Source organism: Xenopus laevis, chromosome 5S (assembly GCF_017654675.1).
Source record: "Xenopus laevis strain J_2021 chromosome 5S, Xenopus_laevis_v10.1, whole genome shotgun sequence".
In the NCBI taxonomy this organism is placed as follows: Eukaryota; Metazoa; Chordata; class Amphibia; order Anura; family Pipidae; genus Xenopus; species Xenopus laevis.
The window spans coordinates 1236083-1257273 of record NC_054380.1 but is presented as its reverse complement, the minus strand read 5'-3'; the positions used below and the strand labels follow the sequence as shown (position 1 = coordinate 1257273).

Sequence of the window (21191 nt, the reverse complement as noted above, 5' to 3'; positions counted from 1 at the left end):
CCAGCATTCAGTTCGGGTTTTCGGCCAGGATTTGGTTCGGGATTAGGCCTGGCAGAACCAAACCCAAATCCTTAAAATTGTGTGACTTTTCATCACACAATAACGGAAGTAGAATTTTGTTTTAATTGGTTCTTTTTAACCCTATGTAGACCAAATTTACATATGCAACTTAGGGTTCAGCTTTGGTTCGGTTTTTGGCCAAATCTTTCACAAAAGATTCCACCAAATCCCAAAATAGTGGAAGTTGGACTGCTGCTTGTAATTCAGCAACCAGACTGTTTCAGTTGTAGTTCTGAGAATACAGTGATTTTGACAACATTAAGGGACATCCCTGGGAATTTGGGTCACAAGCATGACATTTCTGACATTTCTGACATTTGATATTGAACGTATCAGTTGATAAAATGGTAAAGAGAACAATGAATTATTAAAAAATAAGAAGCAGAAAAGAACTGGAAAAAGTCATCATGTATTTGAAAACAACAGATTCTGCAAATGTGAAGGTTAACAGTGTAAAGGTCTGAATGAAGCTATTTGGTATATGTTTGTATCCCCAGCATGTCACACCCAGTCACCTCTTTAATCAATGTTCAAGGCTGTTTCTATGTTGTACTCCGTGTAATTCAGCCGACAGTAATTCTGCAAAGTGATCATGGAAACATCTCAGAGGGCCGTGTCGGATGTCCATGTCCTACTGCAGTGCCGATACATTTATCTCATGATATTGTCACATTTGCCGCACAGTCTCATTTCTCAGTCATCTCGGAGACACAAAGTATATTTTTTACTAAAATGCTACTACTCACGTTCACATAGATTAGGTACCTTGGTGCTTGATTACTTGTGCTTTTCCTATGAAATGGAACATAGTGACAGCCCATTTGTAACAGAAGCTTCCACAAAGCGCACAATTATTTGGCAAAAAAAGTATTATCTTCAGGTCATCAGTCTAAATGGGACTGTGCCGGTCACCACCCCCAGTTAGAGTCCTGCGCAGGTCCATTTTTTGGAACCCTTACCCCAAATGAACAAATAACTACATGCTTTGCACATCCCTGGGTAGGCTATGACATAGCAGTACCAATCGTCATGGTTTGGACTATTCATTTGCACTATTGCTTTGGTCTTACTAATCAAGAACAGGCTGAAAGAGGCAGTCTTCTTGATGGTTTTTTGGATATTTGGACATTTGGACTTGGACACTATGAACTATGAAACATTCAAGATTAACACTGAATCTTTTGAATTTTTTTTATTTTGGATTAAGTTTTTTTATTATGTATATATAATTCCACACTGTCACTTTAAGTGGGGGGTGGTGTCTTGTTTCCAAGAAGGTATTTAATTCCCACAATGCCTTGCTTGCATTACACTTGATAAAGGGTTATGCCCGAAACATGTAGTGTGCCTACACTGCTATAATAAACACTTTGCAGCTTAAAATTACTGCCTGAAGCTGTTTTGATTCAACCACTACTCTTTGAACCCGTACCCAACCCATACCCGCAACCTGCAATCCGCAAACCCGGACCCGCAACCCAAATTCTTACACGCTTGGATCCGCTAACCAACCCGACCCGCAAGTACCTTATCCGCAACCCGGACGCACAACCCGCTCACCATAAAGAATCAGAAAGTGCCGTCATTGTAAACCGGAAGTGACCTTGTCGGAAGTAGGCGTGATCAGAAAAAAGGAGTAAAACAGGAAGTGCTGTCATTGTAAACCGGATGTGACATCATCGGAAGTAGGCGTGATCAAAAAATGGAGTAAAAATTGCTATTGAGAAGACCCGCTGCCCGGCCCACGACCCGCATCTATACCCGTACTCAGAACTTCTGTGACTCTTATGGATATATGAATACAAATTTGAAGCCATATAACAACAGCTGAAGTCTCCAATTTCTGGTGTGCATTGCCAAATCGGACTATTTTCGCTAGTTTTTATTACTCTTTTCTCTATTCAAGGTCTCTCCTATTCATAATCCAATCTCTTACTGAAATCAAAGCATGGTTGCTAGGGGGATTTTGGCCCTTAGCAAAACAGCTAAAAAATTGCAAACTGGAGACCTGCTGAATAAAAAGATACATTTACTAAAAACAAATAATAAAAAAAAAACCTGTTGCAAATTGTCTTAGATTATAAAAAATAATTCAAAGGTGAACAACCCCTTTAATCAGGTACATCGATGATGGCAAAGGAACTATGGGTACTTAATAACTTGGTAGTAGCCAGCAATGCCAGTCAGCAGTTGAAAACTCCAGCAAGGTTTTGGGAGGTTTTAAAAGCGGTATAAGAATGTGGGTTGGGCGAGGAATATTTCCCCTTAAGGGTCAGGGCACACATGCAGATTCAGGGAGATTAGTCGGTAAGTGACAAATCTCATAATTTTGGGGGCAACTAACTCCCCGAACTGCCTCCCTGCTGGCTAAAATGTAAGACGCCAGCGGAATGCCACTCGGAGTGATTGTTTTCTGAAGTCGCCCGAAGTTTCCTCGTGAGGCACCCTAACAAAGCACTGGTAAGTCCCCACATTAAATATGCTGTGTAGTAAGTAAGCAACTTGATCGGATACCATTTATTGATACCGCACAACACACTGCTCTGTATTTTTCAATGCAGAGGTTATATTCAAACAACAACAAATTCCACCAAAAATCCTATGACTTACCCTTCAAACCCAATATTCCCAAATCTCAGCCTAGAAAAACAAGTAGTGTATCTGGCAATGAAATGATAGTACTCACTATTTACTTGAAGAAGATCTGACCTAGACAAGAATTCCCCACTTCTCTTCCAATATTTGTACCCACCAACCAGAAAACTAAATACACCGACCATAAATGTTAATGTTGCGTCAACCTTGGCAAGTGTCCCCTATAATCTAGTTATTGTACCAAAGGCTGTAATATAATGCCCTGCCATACACTACTGAGCACTGTCTCTCCATAAAGCCACAATGTCAGCCATTTATAACATGTGACACTGAGAGGCCTAAATGTACGAGTCTAACAAACACAGCAGTGGTTAATATATTTGAGAATGCAAACACTTCTGGAATGTGTAGAAAGGACACAAACGTTATATCCCAGACCTATAACTTACACGTCACTGGAAAAAAGAACAGTCACTTAAGCAACAATGAATTTGTTTGATTGTAAGCTCTTTCCACAAGTCTCTGTCAACTTATACATATGTATTGTCTTTATTATGTCACTTGTCCTCCTTGTGTGTGTACTTTTATATATTGCATACATACACACATACATACATACATACATACATACGCTGTAGTTGGAGCCCCCCTGATCTCCCCAAATTTATATTCCCCAATCATCGGACATAGTCCTGCCCATCAAAATCCACCAGGGATTTCATCATATGTACTTTGTGACCCCCAAGGGTTTGTATTTGTACATAACATGATAGTTGGCATAGACTAGCAGCCTGTGTGTCCATGGGTCCTCTATCCTCTAACTGTACCCATAAAAATTAAAGGGATACTTTCATGGGAAAAAAAATTTTTTTAGTTAATAGTGCTGCTCCAGCAGAATTCTGAACTGAAATCCATTTCTCAAAAGAGCAAACAGATTTTTTTATATTCAATTTTGAAATCTGACATGGGGCTAGACATTTTGTCAATTTCCCAGCTGCCCCTGGTCATGTGACTTGTGCCTGCACTTTAGGGGAGAAATGCTTTCTGGCAGGCTGCTGTTTTTCCTTCTCAATGTAACTGAATGTGTCTCAGTGGGACCTGGATTTTACTATTGAGTGTTGTTCTTAGATCTACCAGGCAGCTGTTATCTTGTGTTAGGGAGCTGCTATCTGGTTACCTTCCCATCGTTCTGTTGTTTGGCTGCTGGGGGAAAAAGGGAGGGTGTGATATCAGTCCAACTTGCAGTACAGCAGTAAAGAGTGATTGAAGTTTATCAGAGCACAAGTCACATGACTGGGGGCAGCTGGGAAATTGACAATATGTCTAGCTCCATGTCAGATTTCAAAATTGAATATAAAAAAATCTGTTTGCTCTTTTGAGAAATGGATTTCAGTGCAGAATTCTGCTGAAGCAGCACTATTAACTGATTCATTTTGAAAAAAAAAAAACAATTTTCCCCATGACAGTATCCCTTTAAAGAACAGACTTCTTGATGGAACACTAAGATGCATACATTAAAAAAAAAATCTGAATTATATTGTGTACCACTGGACATCACCCCATGCAGTAATTATGATCCAGAATGCATTCCTGGAATGTCCAGGGATCCCCAATTTCCACTGCACGAACCTTATGATCTGGCCATGTTACATACACTCCAGTGGTCTTGCAAGGATATATAAATAGACAGTTCCCCTTTATATAAACGTTTAATATGATATCAGTAACAGACATTTAAGGACATTACAAGTAATGCTGTATTAAAACATCATTTTCCAGGTTAAGCTTTCTAATGCAAAGATAAAATGATCTTCCCTAAAAAAACAGTCTAAATAAACAGAAGAAATATTTGGCATTACACAGAAATCAATGCAGAGCTAAATTCTAATGGAGTCATGCAAATAACAGAAAAGCCTTAAGTGGACATTTAGAGAGAGCGCATTAGAAGTAATGGAGCTTTGTGTATCAGTGGTCAGCATCTTCCTATTGTCAAACTGCCTCCTGACAACTGCCATTTCCAATTCATGTTGTGCAGGTAACGTCACATTGTGCAACAAATGCATTTTGTGCCTTCAGCCTAATGGCGCCAGAAAAAAGCGTGCTGCACATTAAAGCAAAATACACCTTGTTTACATTGCATAAAAGGGATACAACCACCCCTTTATTAAAATACTATTTAATTAATATACACAAGTTTTTAAAAAGAATTAAAGTTTAAATCACTGGGGCTGCTAAATCATTAGGCACCCCACTAACAGACGTACTGGGCCGGGTATATCAAGTAAGCTATTATAAGCACGCCAGTGTTCTCTTCCACCCCCACCTCCAGAAAAAATATTGGCGGGCTGGAGAAAATCTGGCCATGTACGGTAGAAAAATAAATTAATAAATATACTGTATATAAGCCTCTCAACCTCCCTAGCTCTAAAATATCTGCTTTTACAAAGGCAGATAGGACTGTGTGCTTCAGCAAGAGCAGTGAGTGAGTCCTACCGGCTTCTGTTTCCCACTTCCTTCTTCTGTGTATGATGTGGGGGCGGAGCAAGAAGGAGCAGAGTCAGAGGGTGGAGGAAAAAGAGCCAATGTTCCTTCTTCTTGGTTATGATGTGGGGGCGGAGCAGGAAGGAGCAGAGTCGGAGGGTGGAGGAAAAAGAGCCAAAGTTCCTTCTTCTGTGTATGATGTGGGGGCGGAGCAGGAAGGAGCAGAGTTGGAGGGTGGAGGAAAAAGAGCCAATGTTCCTTCTTCTGTGTATGATGTGGGGGCGGAGCAGGAAGGAGCAAAGTTGGAGGCCGTTCTGGGCTCTATGCCAAAAGCCAATTAAGCTAGAAACTTTGTTTGTTTTTCTGCCTTTTTACAGTGCACAGAAAAATGGGACTTTCCAGTACAAACGAGGGACTGCGGGTTGAGCTGTCAAAAGAGGGACTGTCCCTCTAAAAACGGGACAGTTGGGAGGTATGCCCTGGTGATGACACAAAAGGCAATTCGAGAGAAAACATTTTTAGAATTGCCCACTATTCATTCCTATGGGAATCACCTGCACTCCTAGGTCAGGCATTTATTGCTCGGGAACACTATGCATTTTCTTGCGACACTCTTCTGCACATGTAGGATTCTTATAGCATTGAAGTGAGTGTGACTTTGTTCCCATATTTGTGTGTACTTTACGCAAGCTCTTTGCAGCAGGGCTAACATTAAGCACTTCTCATCAGTATATATATATATATATATATATATATATATATATATATATATATATATTCCCTTTTTTTTAATTTATAGAAGTTTTTGATTTTGTACCTGAAATTAAGTTGACCTATAATATTATTTGTATCGCACCATCAAGTTACTTGATTTAATTTCAGTTGTAATTTGTTTTTTTTTTATATAGGTAACGAATCCTAATATATTATTTTTATGTGCAAGTAACATTACCTCGCTGTCACAGTAGTACACTGTGATAACTGCAAGTGGATCTGATCACCACAACATTATACAGTCATGTGAAAAAACTAGGACACCCTATGAAAACCTGTGTTTTTGTAACATTCTTGGACATATGGATATTTAATGCCAGTTTTAACAATACCAGATTCAAGAAATAAAACTAAAGAATTAAAACTGAAGAAAAGACTTTTCAAATGTTTTTAAACGTTGACCAATACCAATAGCAACCACTAGTTTTGAGCTCCTGGAAAATGAAAGCAAATATCTAATAGGGAGCTACTGGTAATTCCACTAGTACAATTTATTTACATAAAATACAAATCAGTCCCATTGGCATTTCCTATGTCAGTTTTAAAGGTGGTTCACCTTTAAGTTAACGTGTAGTATATTATAGAATGGCTAATTCTAAGCAACTATTCAATTGGCCTTCATTTTTATAGATTTTTAAACTATTTGACCCATTCTTCTGACTCTTTCCAAGTTTAAAAAGGGGTCACTGACTTCATCTAAAACCAAAAATAGGGAATTGGTGCAGAACAAGTATAAGCACTACCAAAGTATGTTATAGTCCAATAACAAAGGTAAATAATAATAAAGGAGAAAGAACTCACAGTTCACCCCAGTTTACAGGTGTATATAAATATATGAAGCAAAGAGTTGTGAGCTTTTTAAAAAAAATTAGCAAAATTACTTAGAAATAAAAAAAGCATTTATTAGGACACAGAAGACAAAAACCATAGAAATTGCAAACTGGAGAGCTGCTGAATAAAAAGCCAAATTAGTCAAAAACCACAAATATTTAAAATTTAAAACCAAATGCAAATTGTCTCATAATATTCCTCTCTAGGTCTGTGATCCCTAAACTGTGGCTCATGAGCTCACCAATCCCTTGGATGTTGCTCCCACTGGCTCCAAATCAGTGTCTTGTTTTTTAATTCCAGGCTTGGAGGCAAGTTTTGGTTGTTTAAAGGAGAACTAACGCCTAACTAAAGAAGTAGCTAGAAATGTTGTACATTCTGTTTTGTGCTTCTGTAACAGCCCAAGGCAACCACAGCCCTTTAGCAGTAAAGATCTGTGTCTCCAAAGATGCCCCAGTAGCTCCCCATCTTTTTTTCTGCTGATTCACTGCACATGCTCTGTCACTTACTGAGCTTAGGGAGCCACTCACAATATACAGTACACATAGAATAGAAATGTCACAATATAAGGCTGATTAGTAATTAATACAGATAATTACTACATGGCAGCACAGAAACCAGTGCAATTAGCATCAGAATTTAATCATCAGCAAACCTGTAGCATCAGCTTATATTACAGCCAGGGAAGCTCATTTTCTGCTGGATAATTAGTGATGACCCCTAAGTTTAGCTTCTCAACAGCCAATCAGAGCCCACTGAGCATGTGAGTGTCACAGACACTTTCCAAGATGGTGACCCCCTGTGACAAGTTTGAAGTCCTTGATCATTGCTGCTATTGACAAGCTCAAACTTTAGCCTCGTGCAATAAGTTCACTATATAAAATAGGACATTTTTAGCCACATTCATTTTTAGGGTTTAGTTCTCCTTTAAAAACCAGGTGTACTGCCAAATAGAGCCTCCTTTCGCCTGACTTTGCACATAGCGAATACCAATTAGCCTATCCCCCTGGGACATTTGTCATGATTGTGTTACTCCCAACCCATTTTACATTTAAATGTGGCTCACGGTAAAAAAAGTTGGGGACCATGGCTCTACATCATACTAAGAGTTAATTTAAAAGTGAACATCCCCTTTAATACATCAAGCTCAAAGTTGTTTCAGGACAGCACCTCAGACCAATGTTAATTATAATGAAGAATGTGAAGTTGATGTGTATCAGGTCCAACACTCATCGTGCAGCAAATAAAATGTTATGTGCCGTGTATGGAAACAATTTATTGCACATTCAAATGTAGGTACATATTGATATAAAACATTTCCATTGTTACAGAAAGAGAGTCTCTTTAGACCCAAGAGCAATCTTATACAATAGCTGTAGCCCTGCAACTTGCTCAGTTACACCCCCTTGTGTTGCCCTGCTTCATACATACAGTATTTCATGCCATCAGCACAAACAGGCTACTCACCATTTCTTGGTGCACTCCACCATCAGCTCCTGATAGGAAGCCACAAACTGAAACTTGGAGGCATGCTTGCCCACACGCTGCAGCCTCTTCCACACTGAAGCCATGAATCAAGAAATAATCCAAGCAGCCGATATAATCCAGGGTGCTGCAGATTACAAGGTGTGGGGCATGGGAATGGAGCAGGTGCCAAGTGGAGGCGGTTGTTGAGCAGCAGCAAAAGCAGCTTTGAGTAGTGGCAAGAGCAGATCCCAGTTCAGAAGGTAGTAGTAGCAGTAGTAGTAGTGTGCAGTCACTTCAGGAGGCTCCTGCATGGCTGTGGGAGTGGGAGTCCCCGGTGCATGGAAGTCAGTCCTACTCCTCCCAGGCAATATGACGTGGAATCGGTATAGCTCAACTGCTACAGACAAAGGAAAGAGTCAGGGAAGAAAAAAGGAAGAAAACAGTTAATATTTAACATAATATGGCAGTTTAACTACTAGACTACAAATGCAAAGCCATTATATTTGGGCAGGTTGCTGGGGAGACAGGCTGCTCATATTGGTTTGAAGCTTCTAACATAAATGGGGAAGTCACTTAATTCAAAGAACTCGATTCTGCTCACCTCTCTGATAACTGCAATTGATGCTTCTACAGCAGGAATATCTAACTGGCTGTTGCTGAAATACAACTCTCAGTGTCCTCTCACAGCCACAACCTGTAAGGCCATGGGATAAAGAACAGTGTAACAAACAGATGTTTCTATCCTACACTGGTGGGTACCTGAGTGCACTCAACAAGCCCTGATGTCAATGCTCCATGCTAAGCAATAAGTTGCTACTATATCATTTACTTGACAATAACCACAATACGAGGTGCGCTGATGACAAGGGCAATGTAACTGTGATTGCTGTCCCACCATTTGCTTTCACTCACATACACAGTACTACACACTAGAGTCCTGCAAAAAAAGCAGGTAACCTGCGGAATGAGGGGAGGATTTTCAGGTGCGGGTCTTGGGTTATGGGTCTCATCTAAATTTCTTATCTTATGTTATATTGTCTATATTTTAGACCTTTTAAAATTTTACAAAACTTGTTTCTGTCCCCGCCCACTTTTAAAGATGCCATTTCCAGTTTGCAGCAAAATCACTTCCTGTTTGATGGTGGTCAGCGGGTTGCGGATAAGGCAGCTGCGGGCCCGGGTCAGGTTGCGGATAAGGCAGTTGCAGGTCTGGTTACAGGTAGGGTTGCCACCTTTTCTGGAAAAAAACACTGGCCTTCCTATATATTTATATTTTTCCCTATTAATAACATTGGGATCAATCATCATTTTTACCGGCCAGGCCGGTTAAATACCGGCCAGGTGGGTTGGGTATAAGGCAGTTGTGGGTCTGGGTTGGGTTGAAGATAAGGCATTTATAGGGCCAGGTTGGGTTGCGGATAAGACAGTTGTGGGTCCAGGTCGGGTTGCAGGTTCGGTTACGGATAAGGCAGTTTTGGGTCGGGTTGCGGGTTGAGTTGTGGATAAGGCAGTTGCGGGTCTGGGTCGGGTAGTGGATCAAAGTGGGTAAATATGCGGGTTGCGGTTTTGGTCGCAGGCTGCAGGCTGCAGGTTCAAGTTTGATCCGGGTCTTACAAATTGGTTCCACGCAGGACTCTTACTACACAACATCTGATACTACTGAGCAGGGGAAGGGTATTGGGTTGCACACAGACAGATAAATAAGCCACATTCACACTCTATTCTATTCTGTTCTGCATCTATGGGACTTACAGTTGCCACCTTTTCTGGAACAAAAATACCGGCCTTGCTTTAGTTTTGTAGTTTTGTAGTTTTCCCTATAAATAACATTGGCATCAAGCAACATAAATAGTGGCCATGTGGCAACCCTAATGGAACTGCCAGTGGAATGTGAAGCAGGAATATGTGCAGCAAATCACCCAGGTACTTATTAGCCAGGAATACACACAAAACATGGGATTTAAATCGTGAGCCCATTGGCCAAATCCATCCGAGGCTAAAAGCTCCTTTGTCCCTGGAGGAATATGAGGGGGGCAACTAGTGATCTCTATTATAGACTTGTCACTACTATTGGCTGATCTGGCTCAATCCCTCCTCTACCTGCTCTGTTCTCTCTCCCTGAGAAAATAATAAAAAGACCTAAATAAGAGGAGAGACTAACACTCATCTCTACTGACATGGGGGGAGATAATAGAAACAGATTGTTCTAGCAGTGTCTGTCATTGAACTACAATTCCCAGCATGCACTGCAGCCCATCCCAGGAGCTCTCACACAGGAGCTCTCTCTCTCACACACACACAGGAGCTCTCTCTCTCTCTCTCTCACACACAGGAGCTGTCTCTCTCACACACACAGGAGCTCTCTCACACACACACACACAGGAGCTCTCTCTCTCTCTCTCACACAGGAGCTCTCTCTCTCACACACACAGGAGCTCTCTCACACACACACACACACACAGGAGCTCTCTCTCTCTCTCTCTCACTCACACAGGAGCTCTCTCTCTCACACACACAGGAGCTCTCTCTCTCTCTCTCTCTCTCACACACAGGAGCTGTCTCTCTCACACACACAGGAGCTCTCTCACACACACACACACAGGAGCTCTCTCTCTCTCTCTCACACAGGAGCTCTCTCTCTCACACACACAGGAGCTCTCTCACACACACACACACACACACAGGAGCTCTCTCTCTCTCTCTCTCTCTCACTCACACAGGAGCTCTCTCTCTCACACACACAGGAGCTCTCTCTCTCTCTCTCTCACACACAGGAGCTGTCTCTCTCACACACACAGGAGCTCTCTCACACACACACACACAGGAGCTCTCTCTCTCTCTCTCTCACACAGGAGCTCTCTCTCTCACACACACAGGAGCTCTCTCACACACACACACACACACACAGGAGCTCTCTCTCTCTCTCTCTCTCTCACACACAGGAGCTCTCTCTCTCACACACACAGGAGCTCTCTCTCTCTCTCTCTCTCTCACACAGGAGCTGTCTCTCTCACACAGCAGAGGCTTCCAGACAAGAGTGAGTAGTTTGTAGTAATAATAATAATAATAGTAGTAAGACATCATTTACCTCTCCTGCTGCCACAGGGGCAATTAATCCTTGTCAGCCCTGAGCCCTGATCCCTGAGGCTCCTCCATAGCAACAGCTCGGCCTGGAATCACATCACAAGCAGCAAGAAGAGCAATAGAAAGCTCCACAATGTCTCCAGTGTTTAGTAAAGAGACAGGAAGGAGCAGTCCCAGCAGCAATAAGTCCCCCGGCCCTGGACTTCAGCACAAGCCTTGGTGGTGCAATAAAATCAGCCTCCCAACAAGTCCGCTCCACCGCCAGCTCTGCCGCTTTCCACATTGGGCATCAGACAGCCTGGATACTGAGCACACATTGGTCCTCCGTTCTGCCAATCATTCTGCTAGGCGACGCTTACCAGTGTAGAGGAAGGCGGGGCGTGCCGGTGTTTCTATAGAAAAGCTTGAGAGACGGTGAAGAGGCTGGACCCTGTTGAGGTGAATGCTATTGGCCAATGTTAGAAGTTGACAGGACGTTGTTTACAGTGTTTTAGCTGCTGATTGGTCGTTTGTCACGCCACTCATATCAGTGCCTTGCGAGGTTGGGGAAATTTTCCTGGGATAATTTGCGAGGCAAAAATGTTACAGTGCGACGCGGAGGAGCAAACCATTAAATAGGAGGGGTGCCCTAGGGACTAGACAACGGGGCTTTGTAGCTCTGTTCATTTGTTGACTCTTCAGCAGAAGCTTTAACCCGTCTGTGTGAGAGATCCGATATTATCTGGCTGAAATCTGAACAAACTGTGGGAATTCGTTTTCTCTGAGGGAGATTTTATTTCTACGATTTCACAAAATACCCTCGATTTTAACCTTTGTGTTCTGACGTGTGTAAGTTCTGTGTAGACCAGTCTAAAGGGCAATTGTTAAAGGAATACTGTCATGGGAAAAAAGATTTTTTGTTCAAAATGAATCAGTTAATAGTGCTGCTCCGGCAGAATTCTGCGCTGAAATCCAATTCTCATAAGAGCAAACTGATTTTTCTATATTCAATTTTGAAATCTGACATGGGGCTAGACATTTTGTCAGTTTCCCATCTGCCCCAAGTCATGTGACTTGTGCTCTGATAAACTTCAGTCACTCTTTACTGCTGTACTGCAAGTTGGAGTGAAATCACCCCCAGCAGCCAAACAACAGAACAATGGGAAGGTAACCAGATAGCAGCTCCCTAACACAAGATAACAGCTGCCTGGTAGAGCTAAGAACAACACTCAATAGTAAAATGCAGGTCCCACTGAGACACATTCAGTTACATTGAGAAGGAAAAACAGCAGCCTGCCAGAAAGCATTTCTCTTCTAAAGTGCAGGCACAAGTCACATGACCAGGGGCAGCTGGGAAATTGACAATATGTCTAGCCCCATGTCAGATTTTAAAATTGAATATAAAAAAATCTGTTTGCTGTTTTGAGAAATGGATTTCAGTGCAGAATTCTGCTGGAGCAGCACTATTAACTGATGTGTATTGAAAAAAACATCTTTTCCCATGACAGGATCCCTTTAATGTAACTTTAAGGATAAAGTGCAATTGGTCCTCTTTTATGTGGTATTTCGCTGTTTGTTCAGAAACTCTGCCTGTTAGCTGGTTGCTAGAGTCCAATTTAACCTAGCAACCAGGCATTGCTGTTCAATGAGACTGGATAAGGAATAGGAGAGGCCTAAATAGAAGGATAAGTAATGAAAACAAAACAATTGTAGTTTTACATCTGATTATTGACTCAAGGTTTGTCTCACTTTGGCAGAGTCAGACTAAGGGTCCCCCAGGCACAGCACAACCCCCAAACCCCCCGCCGCACTTGACTTTAACTTCTCTCCTTTGTGGCCGAATAATGGGGAGCACAGAGTGAATCATGGGGGAGCACGGTGAGTGAATCATGGGGGAGCACGGTGAGTGAATCATGGGGGAGCACGGTGAGTGCACACAGTCCAACCCTGAACTTTGCTATCAGCCTAATCTGGCCCACAATGTAGGCTTAAGGTAGCCATACACGTAGAGATCCGTTCATTTGCCAATTTCGCCAAACAAGCTGATCTCTCCCTGATAGATCTACATTGAGGAGAGTGCCAATATTGTGGGTTGGATAGCGGGACCTCATCTACGAACAGATGTGGCCACGATCCAGGTCCAGACTGGCAATCTGGGTTCTGGCAAATGCCAGAGGGGCCGCTATAAGGTGCCATAGAAAGTCACTATTTAGTGGGCTGTCTGGGCCTCTATGTGGGCCTCTGTGTACCTGAAATGCCAGGGCCTATTTTAATTTTTAGTCCGGACCTGCCACGATCTGCCACGATTTTTAACCCTGCCCGATAGACATCTGGTCATATCAATCAGGGAATCCTGTTGGAGGGCCACACACACACAGGCTGATAAGCTGCCGACTGTCTGCAACTTTTATCGGGCCGTGAATGGCTCGCTTTAATCAGGTGTAGATCAGCTATCAGACATTACCAGTTAAAGGATGAGACTATGCTTCGGCAATCTTTGTGAGTTTTGGCGCATACGCAATTGTCGTGAACCAGAAAATTGCTCCAACTGCGCATGCACCATCATGCCGGTCTCATTCCAGAGATTACCGAAGCGGCTGAGCGGTCCAGGGCCCCCCTACAACCACCCCCCCCCCGTACTGTGACACGCTGAGGGTGCATGCATGAAGGTCCCGCTCGGCGTGCCTCCTTGAATGGCGCATGTGCCGATGGCGCTGCGGGACGCTTTTTTTTTGTAGAATCCGATCGGGAAAGGGGTCTGGCCAACCCTGCGGCTGAGGATGGCACCCGTGAACTCAGATGCCTGAATCAGCACAGAGGGGTAAGTAAAACGTTAGGTGTATTTGCCCGGGGTAACACTTAGGCTGGGGAGGGAGGGGGTCTATGTAGGGTAGGGGTTTTTTAACTTTAGGGTTTAGTTCTCCTTTAAAGATGAGTTCTGAGAAAGGCTTGTTTATTGATGTCACCACTTCACTCACCCTACCTTCTCCTAACTCTTGTGTTTATTTGCTGTGCTAATGAAAATAAAACTATTTTGGATTTGCAGGTCACTCTGCTCGTCATTTAATAATACATTTCCATTAGTTCTGCTCAGTGCAGTGTCACATTACATTAATACTTAACCATTCTCATTTCCCAGCTCTGCCAAATCTGAAAACACACAACTCCATATATAATATGTTTGGCAGTATATCATTTCTACAGACAAGTAGAATAAATGAAAACTTGTGATACTAATGTGTCGAGCATTTCAGTGACCCGATGACTCCACCCAGAACTGGAAATCATCACAACATATTTAAACAGGCTTGTTTGTATTTATGTCATTAATTATACTAAACACACACAGCCACTGAAAATCATTTCCGTGGCTTGTCTTGCTCAATAAAACATTTAAAACCTGTATTTATAGTGTTCAAATGAACATTTATAGAAATATAAGGGGTCACTTATCAGTTACTTATGCCCTTTACACATGAGAGTTCTAGGCTGCACTCCTCTGCATTCCGATTCAATCTGTTTAACAGTAGGGGAACGACTGGCACAGTCAATCGTTCTTTATGTTCCTGTCCTTACAATGAGTGTCCACCTGCATTCAGCACTTCCATCATCAAGAAGACTGGCGCTTAAAGAAGAATTGATTGTTTCTGGGCCTCCCCTGCAGTTGAATGGATTGAAACATGACAGCGCCAAAGCCGGGCCACCTCTTCCGAGTCCTGAACCACCAAAAAGCTGAAGTCCCTAAGCCACAAAAAGACCCAAAGTCATGAAAAGAGCCGAACTTGAAGTCACGAAAAGAGCCAACTTGATCTCCTGAAACCCCAAAAAGACCCGATGTCACAAAAGATCTGAAGTCCTGAAGCCACGAAAAGACCCAAAGTCATGAACGGAGCCGAAATTGAAGTCATAGTGGTCTAGTGGCCGGCGGGGACGCCTGCCGTGCTTCCAGCGGGGACGCCCGCCGCACACGTTCTCTTTCCTCCAGCATTGCGCACTTTCAGGTTTCATAGTCGCTGTTGCGCTGGCGTGTTGCCGTCATCACGTTATGGTGCGAAATGCAAATTGTATAAAAGGGGATTTATGTGTTTAGGACTTTGCCCGTTGTTAGTTTCTATTTGTTCCTGGTCGAAAAATTCACTTCGAATTCACTTCGACTCTTAGTAATATGTGCCCCTTAGTGTAGCTCAACACAGGCTGAAACAGTGCCTGCCAAAGGGGCTACAGGGAGTATCGGATGCCTGAGGATGAGCTTTCCTCTGTCTGCATACAATGCATTACAAAGTACTGGTAAGGCCCCATCTAGAAAATGCCTTATAGTTTTGGTCTCCAGTTGTCAGGGCCCGAAGGCGCAGTTTCGAGTGTGGACCAAGGAGGAAGCAACTAGGCAAACACAGTTTGTGGTACAAAGGGTTTAGGCAGAAGAATCATTAGTTCAGGCAAAGGTCGGTCCAGGCAGCAAGATAACGTGGTCGTGATTACAGGCAGAAGTCGGTCCAGGCAGCAAGATATCAAAGTCGAGGTTTCAGGCAAAGGTCGAAGATCAAGGAATCAATAATAGTAAGCACCCAGGAACTCAGGATAGAAGAACCTATACTCGGGCACTGAGAGAACCTTCTGGCGACCTTAAATAGGTGGATTTTCACGCCAAAACGCGCTAGATGACGTCACAGGACGTGCGCCAGAATATGCACCAGCGTCTGCTCGTTTTGGACGCCAGCGTCTAAAGGATGCGCCATCGTTAATACGCTGCGCAACAACGCCATCTTGGACGCGCCGAGGAATCCTTACACCAGTGCTACAACAGGATTTAACTGAATTAGAGAGAGTTCAAAGAAGCTGGTAAAAGTTATGGAAAATCTGTTTTGACTGGCTAAGTTGGTGTTGTTTATGGTAGAGAAGAGGCACCTATGGGCAGAAATAATAACTACAGTCAAACCCAAATTTTACATTCCCCCATTTTAATTTACAGAACCTCCATGTTCTAATTCATTTCAATGAGAGCATTTTTCTGATTTTTATTGTTTTCCAGCATTTTACATAATAATTTTGCCACATTTTCATTAAAACAAAATTTGCCCTGAAGATGTGACTTTTCCTGCAAGGTTTTTGTTTGTAATTTATGCAATTTTTACAGAAAATCCATGATTTTACATACCCCCCCATTTTATGTTTTCCTGGATACTAAATTTTTTCTTGTCCCCTGGAAAAGTAAAATCGGTGTTTGACTGTATGTATAAGTATATAACAGGACTGTATAATAAACTCTCTAATGATTAATTTACCAGTAGGTCTTTCCAAAAGACACACTATTCCGATTAGAAGAAAGGAGGTTCCATATTAATACTTTGAAATGTTGTGGGCTGTGAAGCTGTGGAATTCTCTCCCTTAAGCTGGCCATAGATGTTGAGATTTTTAAAAGATCAGATCCTGATCGTGAGACCACGATCTTCTCAGAACGATCGTACGATCGTACGAATCTACCATCAACTAAAAAGACCAATTTACCAGGAAAACAAAGGGGAGCTGCCTGCTTGGCCCTGCAAACATAGAGAGATTGCACTGGGACCGACAAAGATTTTTTGACCTGGCCGATCAATTTCCCGACAGATGTCGGACGAAAAATCGTAAGATGTACGATCGTTCGAATACCACTAACCGCACGATAATTTCGAAGGATCGGTCGGGCTTCCCTAAAATCGGTCGTTCGGCAAGAAGAATCGTCGCGTCTATGGGGACCTTTAATCACTTGTACTGGCAGATAGATTAGATAGCAACAAGAAGGGGTGGATGACTTTTTTAGCAAGTGAGAATATACAGGGCTATTAAAATACTGTAGCTCTTAGTACAAAGTTGATCCGGGGGACTGGTCCAATTGTCATCTTGGAGTCATTAAGGAATTTTTCCCCCTTCTGAGGCAAAATGGAGAGGCTTTAGATGGGGCTTTTGTCTTTCTTTTCTTTCTTTGTATCAACTAGCTGTTGGGCAGGTTTTTAAATGACATAAAAGGATAAACTTGATGGATGCATAGTTTTTCAACCTATGTAACATTATTTTGCAAGGAGTTTGTATGTTCTCCCTGTGGTTTTGTGGTTTTCCTCCCACACTCCAAAAACATACAGACATCTTAACTGGCTCCAGATGAAATTGACCATAGTGTGCGTGAATGTGCTACGACCTTAGATTATAAACTCCACTAGGGCAGAATAGAATCTCTCTAAAAAACTGTGGAATATGTTGGTGAATATACATATATGGATAATAATTCATATTCTATAGGTTTATATGAAGAGTCATGTGATCATGTACAAATACTTACATGGTTCACAAAAGTCTTCCATGCCCCACTCTTAAACCGTCCCTGAATAATTATCTTGTGTGCTCATGTGTCTGAAATTTATAATTTCTGTTTTCAGTCCCTATCAGCATAAAAAGACTTTACTATTTTTCTAGTGACTTCTAAATTCCTCGACTTTCCTTCTTTTATTTGAGTTTTTTTAATGACTCATATGCCACAGAAGTGACTCTCGTACTCTAAAATTTGGCAGATGATATTATTACTTGCATATCCAACTTGCTGGGAACATCTCTCCTTCCTGTTATATCAGGATGTTTCCAATGCTTTTGTTATGATCTGTTTGTCTCTTTGATGCAGCCTTTTCCTTGTTGTTATGTTCTTATTATGCTTAAACAGATTTGAAAGGGCTGTGCCTTGGTTTTGGGATGGTACCATTTCTTCCTACACCTGTTTCAGAACACACCTTATGGGTTTGAACACCACTGTTATGCCCTTTATACCCAATTGCTACTATTAGCCAATCACGGCTCCTATTTGAACCCCCAGGAATGTTTTGCATGTTTACCGTATATACTCGAGTATAGCCGTCCCGAGTATAAGCCGAGGTACCTAATTTTTCCTCCAAAAACTGGGAAAGCTTATTGACTCGAGTATAAGCCTAGGGTGAGAAATGCAGCAGCTTCTGGTAAGTTTCAATCAAAAAATTGAGGGTTTCTGCTCCCATTGGAGGTGCCGGCGTCTCGTTTTTGGATGCCGACGACCATTCTTGGACACCGGCGAATATTCTGGGAAACTATTCTTGGACGCCGGCGACTATTCTTAAAGTTGCATCCTGGGCACCAAACGCTGGCGACTTTTCGAGCAAGTGTTACAACGCGAAATTTCTCTAGTGATCGTTTCTGCCGTGCAAAATTTCGTTAGTCCTCTTACGCTAAGGTCAATTTGAATGGGGAGGGTATGGATGTCTTTATTAGAGATGTTGGTGCAAATGCTTGAAGTGGCCACTTATTATTACACATGTCCATGAATAAAGACAAAAGAGATCCTCTAATGCCCTACACCCACCCTAAAATGTTCCATACCCCTCAAATGTCTGGGGAAAATGTTACCACAAAAAAGTTCAATAGTTAGTACTTTTGCAGGCAATCCTGTTAAAAAAAGGACAAGCCACCAGCATTTTTACAACTTTAATTAATTTCCGGAAGACAGGATATGATGTCACTGACACAGGGTCTGACTGGCCCGGCGGGAAACCGGAGGGCCAGACCCCTCTTCCGATATTGGAATGCCACAAAAAAATATTTATTTTAGGCACCGCGCTGTGGCATCTGGGTATCCGCGCCGCACACATGCGCGCCAGGTGCGTGTGGCCCAAGCGGCGCCTCACAGTAGGGCGGAGGAGGCCCTGGACCCTGCACTGACATACATTGAGGAGGAATTAGCTTCATTTTAGCAGTTCATCTGGTCTAAGGTGGCAACGGAAACTCTGATGAAAGAGGTAACGTTGAATAAAATGTGCATCTTAGTGAATTTGCCCGTTCACTAGAGTGAAAAGTCGCCTGGCGATATAGTGTGAACGAACGCTAGTGATGGTCCCGTTCGCTAGTGAATTGTCGTCTACACCTGTTATTAAATTGGCGATGGGAAAGAAGTGGGATTTCTGTGGAAATGTCACTAACGTTAGCCACTTTGCCCTTTAGTGAATCGGCACTTTTGACTTTCGAATGTGGCTCACAGGTAAAAAAAAAAGGTTGCCCCCCCTGCTCTAGAGAACCATGTCTTTGACCTGTTATTCCTTGTAGACTAGTGAATATTGGACTTTTTGACGCTTTCACATTGAATCAGGAGTGTAATAGGCCACCCTAAAATACATTATCTTCTGTATGATCCCTTTTACCTATAAATTCATCTTTTTAGCAACGATTGCCTTGATTCAAATCGCCATTTCCCATATTTATAGTGTAAGGACAACTAGATACTTTGTTTTTGTGAGCAGTTCCCTCTTTTATCTGCATAATACATTTGTCATTGTCAACTTTTTAACGCTTTTTTGTGTTTGACATGCAAAAAAATGCCAGCACATACCTTGCCAAATATATTGATCTTAGCTTATGATGCCCAGCTTAAAGGAGAACTAAACCCTAAAAATGAATATGGCAAGAAATGGCATATTTTATATACTGAACTCATAGAACCAGCCTACAGATTTAGCATCTATATAGTAGTCATGATTCAGGCCTTCAAAGTTGTCACAGAAGTTTCCCATCTTGTATTTTGTTTTTGGAGTGTCAGTGACATGTACATGCTCTGAGCAGCTGGTGAGAAGCAAAAAAGATTTGCCTGGCATATAAGCTGATGCTACAGGGGTGATTATTATATTCTAATGCTAGTTTTGCTTGCTACTAATCAGCCTTATATTGTGACATTTCTATTCTATGTGTACTGTATATTGTGAGTGGCTCCCTAAGCTCAGTAAGTGACAGCAGCACAGAGCATGTGAATCAGTGAATCAGCAGAAAAGAAGATGGGGAGCTACTGGGGCATCTTTGGAGACAGATCTTTACTGCTAAAGGGCTGTGGTTGCCTTGGGCTGGTACAGAAGCACAAAACATCATGTACAACATGTCTAGCTTAATTCTTTAGTTAGACTTTACTATTCGACCATTCGATAGTAAAAGTACTGTCTCTTTTTTAAAAAACACTTTGACCTCCTACTTCGCCAAGTAAAACCTACCGAACCTCAATGTTAGCCTATGGGGAAGGTCCCCATAGGCTTTCTAAGCTTTTTATGATCGAAAGAATTTCGTTTGATCGATGGATTAAAATCCTTTGAATCGTTCGATTCGAAGGATTTAATCGTTCGATTGAACGATTATTCCTTCGATCGTTCGAAGTCGAAGGATTTAACTTTGACAGTCGAATATCGAGGGTAAATTAACCCTCGATATTCGACCCTAAGTAAATGTGCCCTCACGACTTCAAATTTACTTCGACTTCGATTCAAAGTAAAAATCGTTTGACTATTTGACCATTCAATAATCGAAGTACTGTCTCTTAAATACTTCGCCAACTTAAACCTGCCGAAGTGATATGTTAGCCTATGAGGACCTTCCAGAGCATATTTCTAAGTTTTTGGGTTTCGAAGGCAACTATAAAATCGTTTGAATCGTACAATTCGAAGTACGATCGGAGTATGATCGTACTACGATCGTACGATGAATATAATCCTCCGACTTCGAATGTTGGAGGATTCTATTCAATGGTCGAATTTCGAAGTATTTTCCACTTCGAAATTCGACCCTTGATAAATCTGCCCCTAAATGTGCAACCCATGAGAAGTTTTCTGTCTTTGAGAAATACACATGGGTATAAGGAACGTGCAGAGCTGTTAAAGGGAGTATAAATGCGCTACCAGTGAAACCATTTCCTGCAGTCAGAACACTCAACAAAAGAAATCATCATTTCCACCTGTGACTAATAAATTCTGCCTGGCGGAAAGCATTATTAATAATGAAAACAACTTTCTATTCTGTTTCCATTTTTGAAGTCTGTTATTAAATGAATTAAAAGCTGTGACACTTTCCTGTATGAAATGCCAGAAGTGTGTTCTGCACTGTATCAGTGTGTG

The 21191-nt window shown here is 42.1% G+C and overlaps 1 protein-coding gene across 8 annotated transcripts in view; it reads right to left on the bottom strand.

Annotated features, from left to right (window-relative positions):
* The window catches only part of LOC108717620 (EH domain-binding protein 1), a 160779-nt gene extending 149156 nt beyond the window's left edge, over nucleotides 1-11623 (bottom strand). For 3 of the 8 annotated variants that reach the window (XM_018264827.2, XM_018264830.2, XM_041564172.1), the window contains exons 1-2: nucleotides 11294-11621; nucleotides 8206-8602 (exon numbers count right to left, since the gene is read on the bottom strand). In XM_018264827.2, coding sequence (XP_018120316.1) covers nucleotides 8206-8309 — 104 coding nt within the window. In that variant the 5' untranslated portion in view covers nucleotides 8310-8602; nucleotides 11294-11621. Of the gene's footprint in view, nucleotides 1-8205; nucleotides 8603-11293 lie in introns of all 8 variants that reach the window. The other 5 variants (XM_041564169.1, XM_041564171.1, XM_018264831.2 and 2 more) reach the window with 3 other exon arrangements.
* Nucleotides 11624-21191: the final 9568 nt, after the last annotated feature.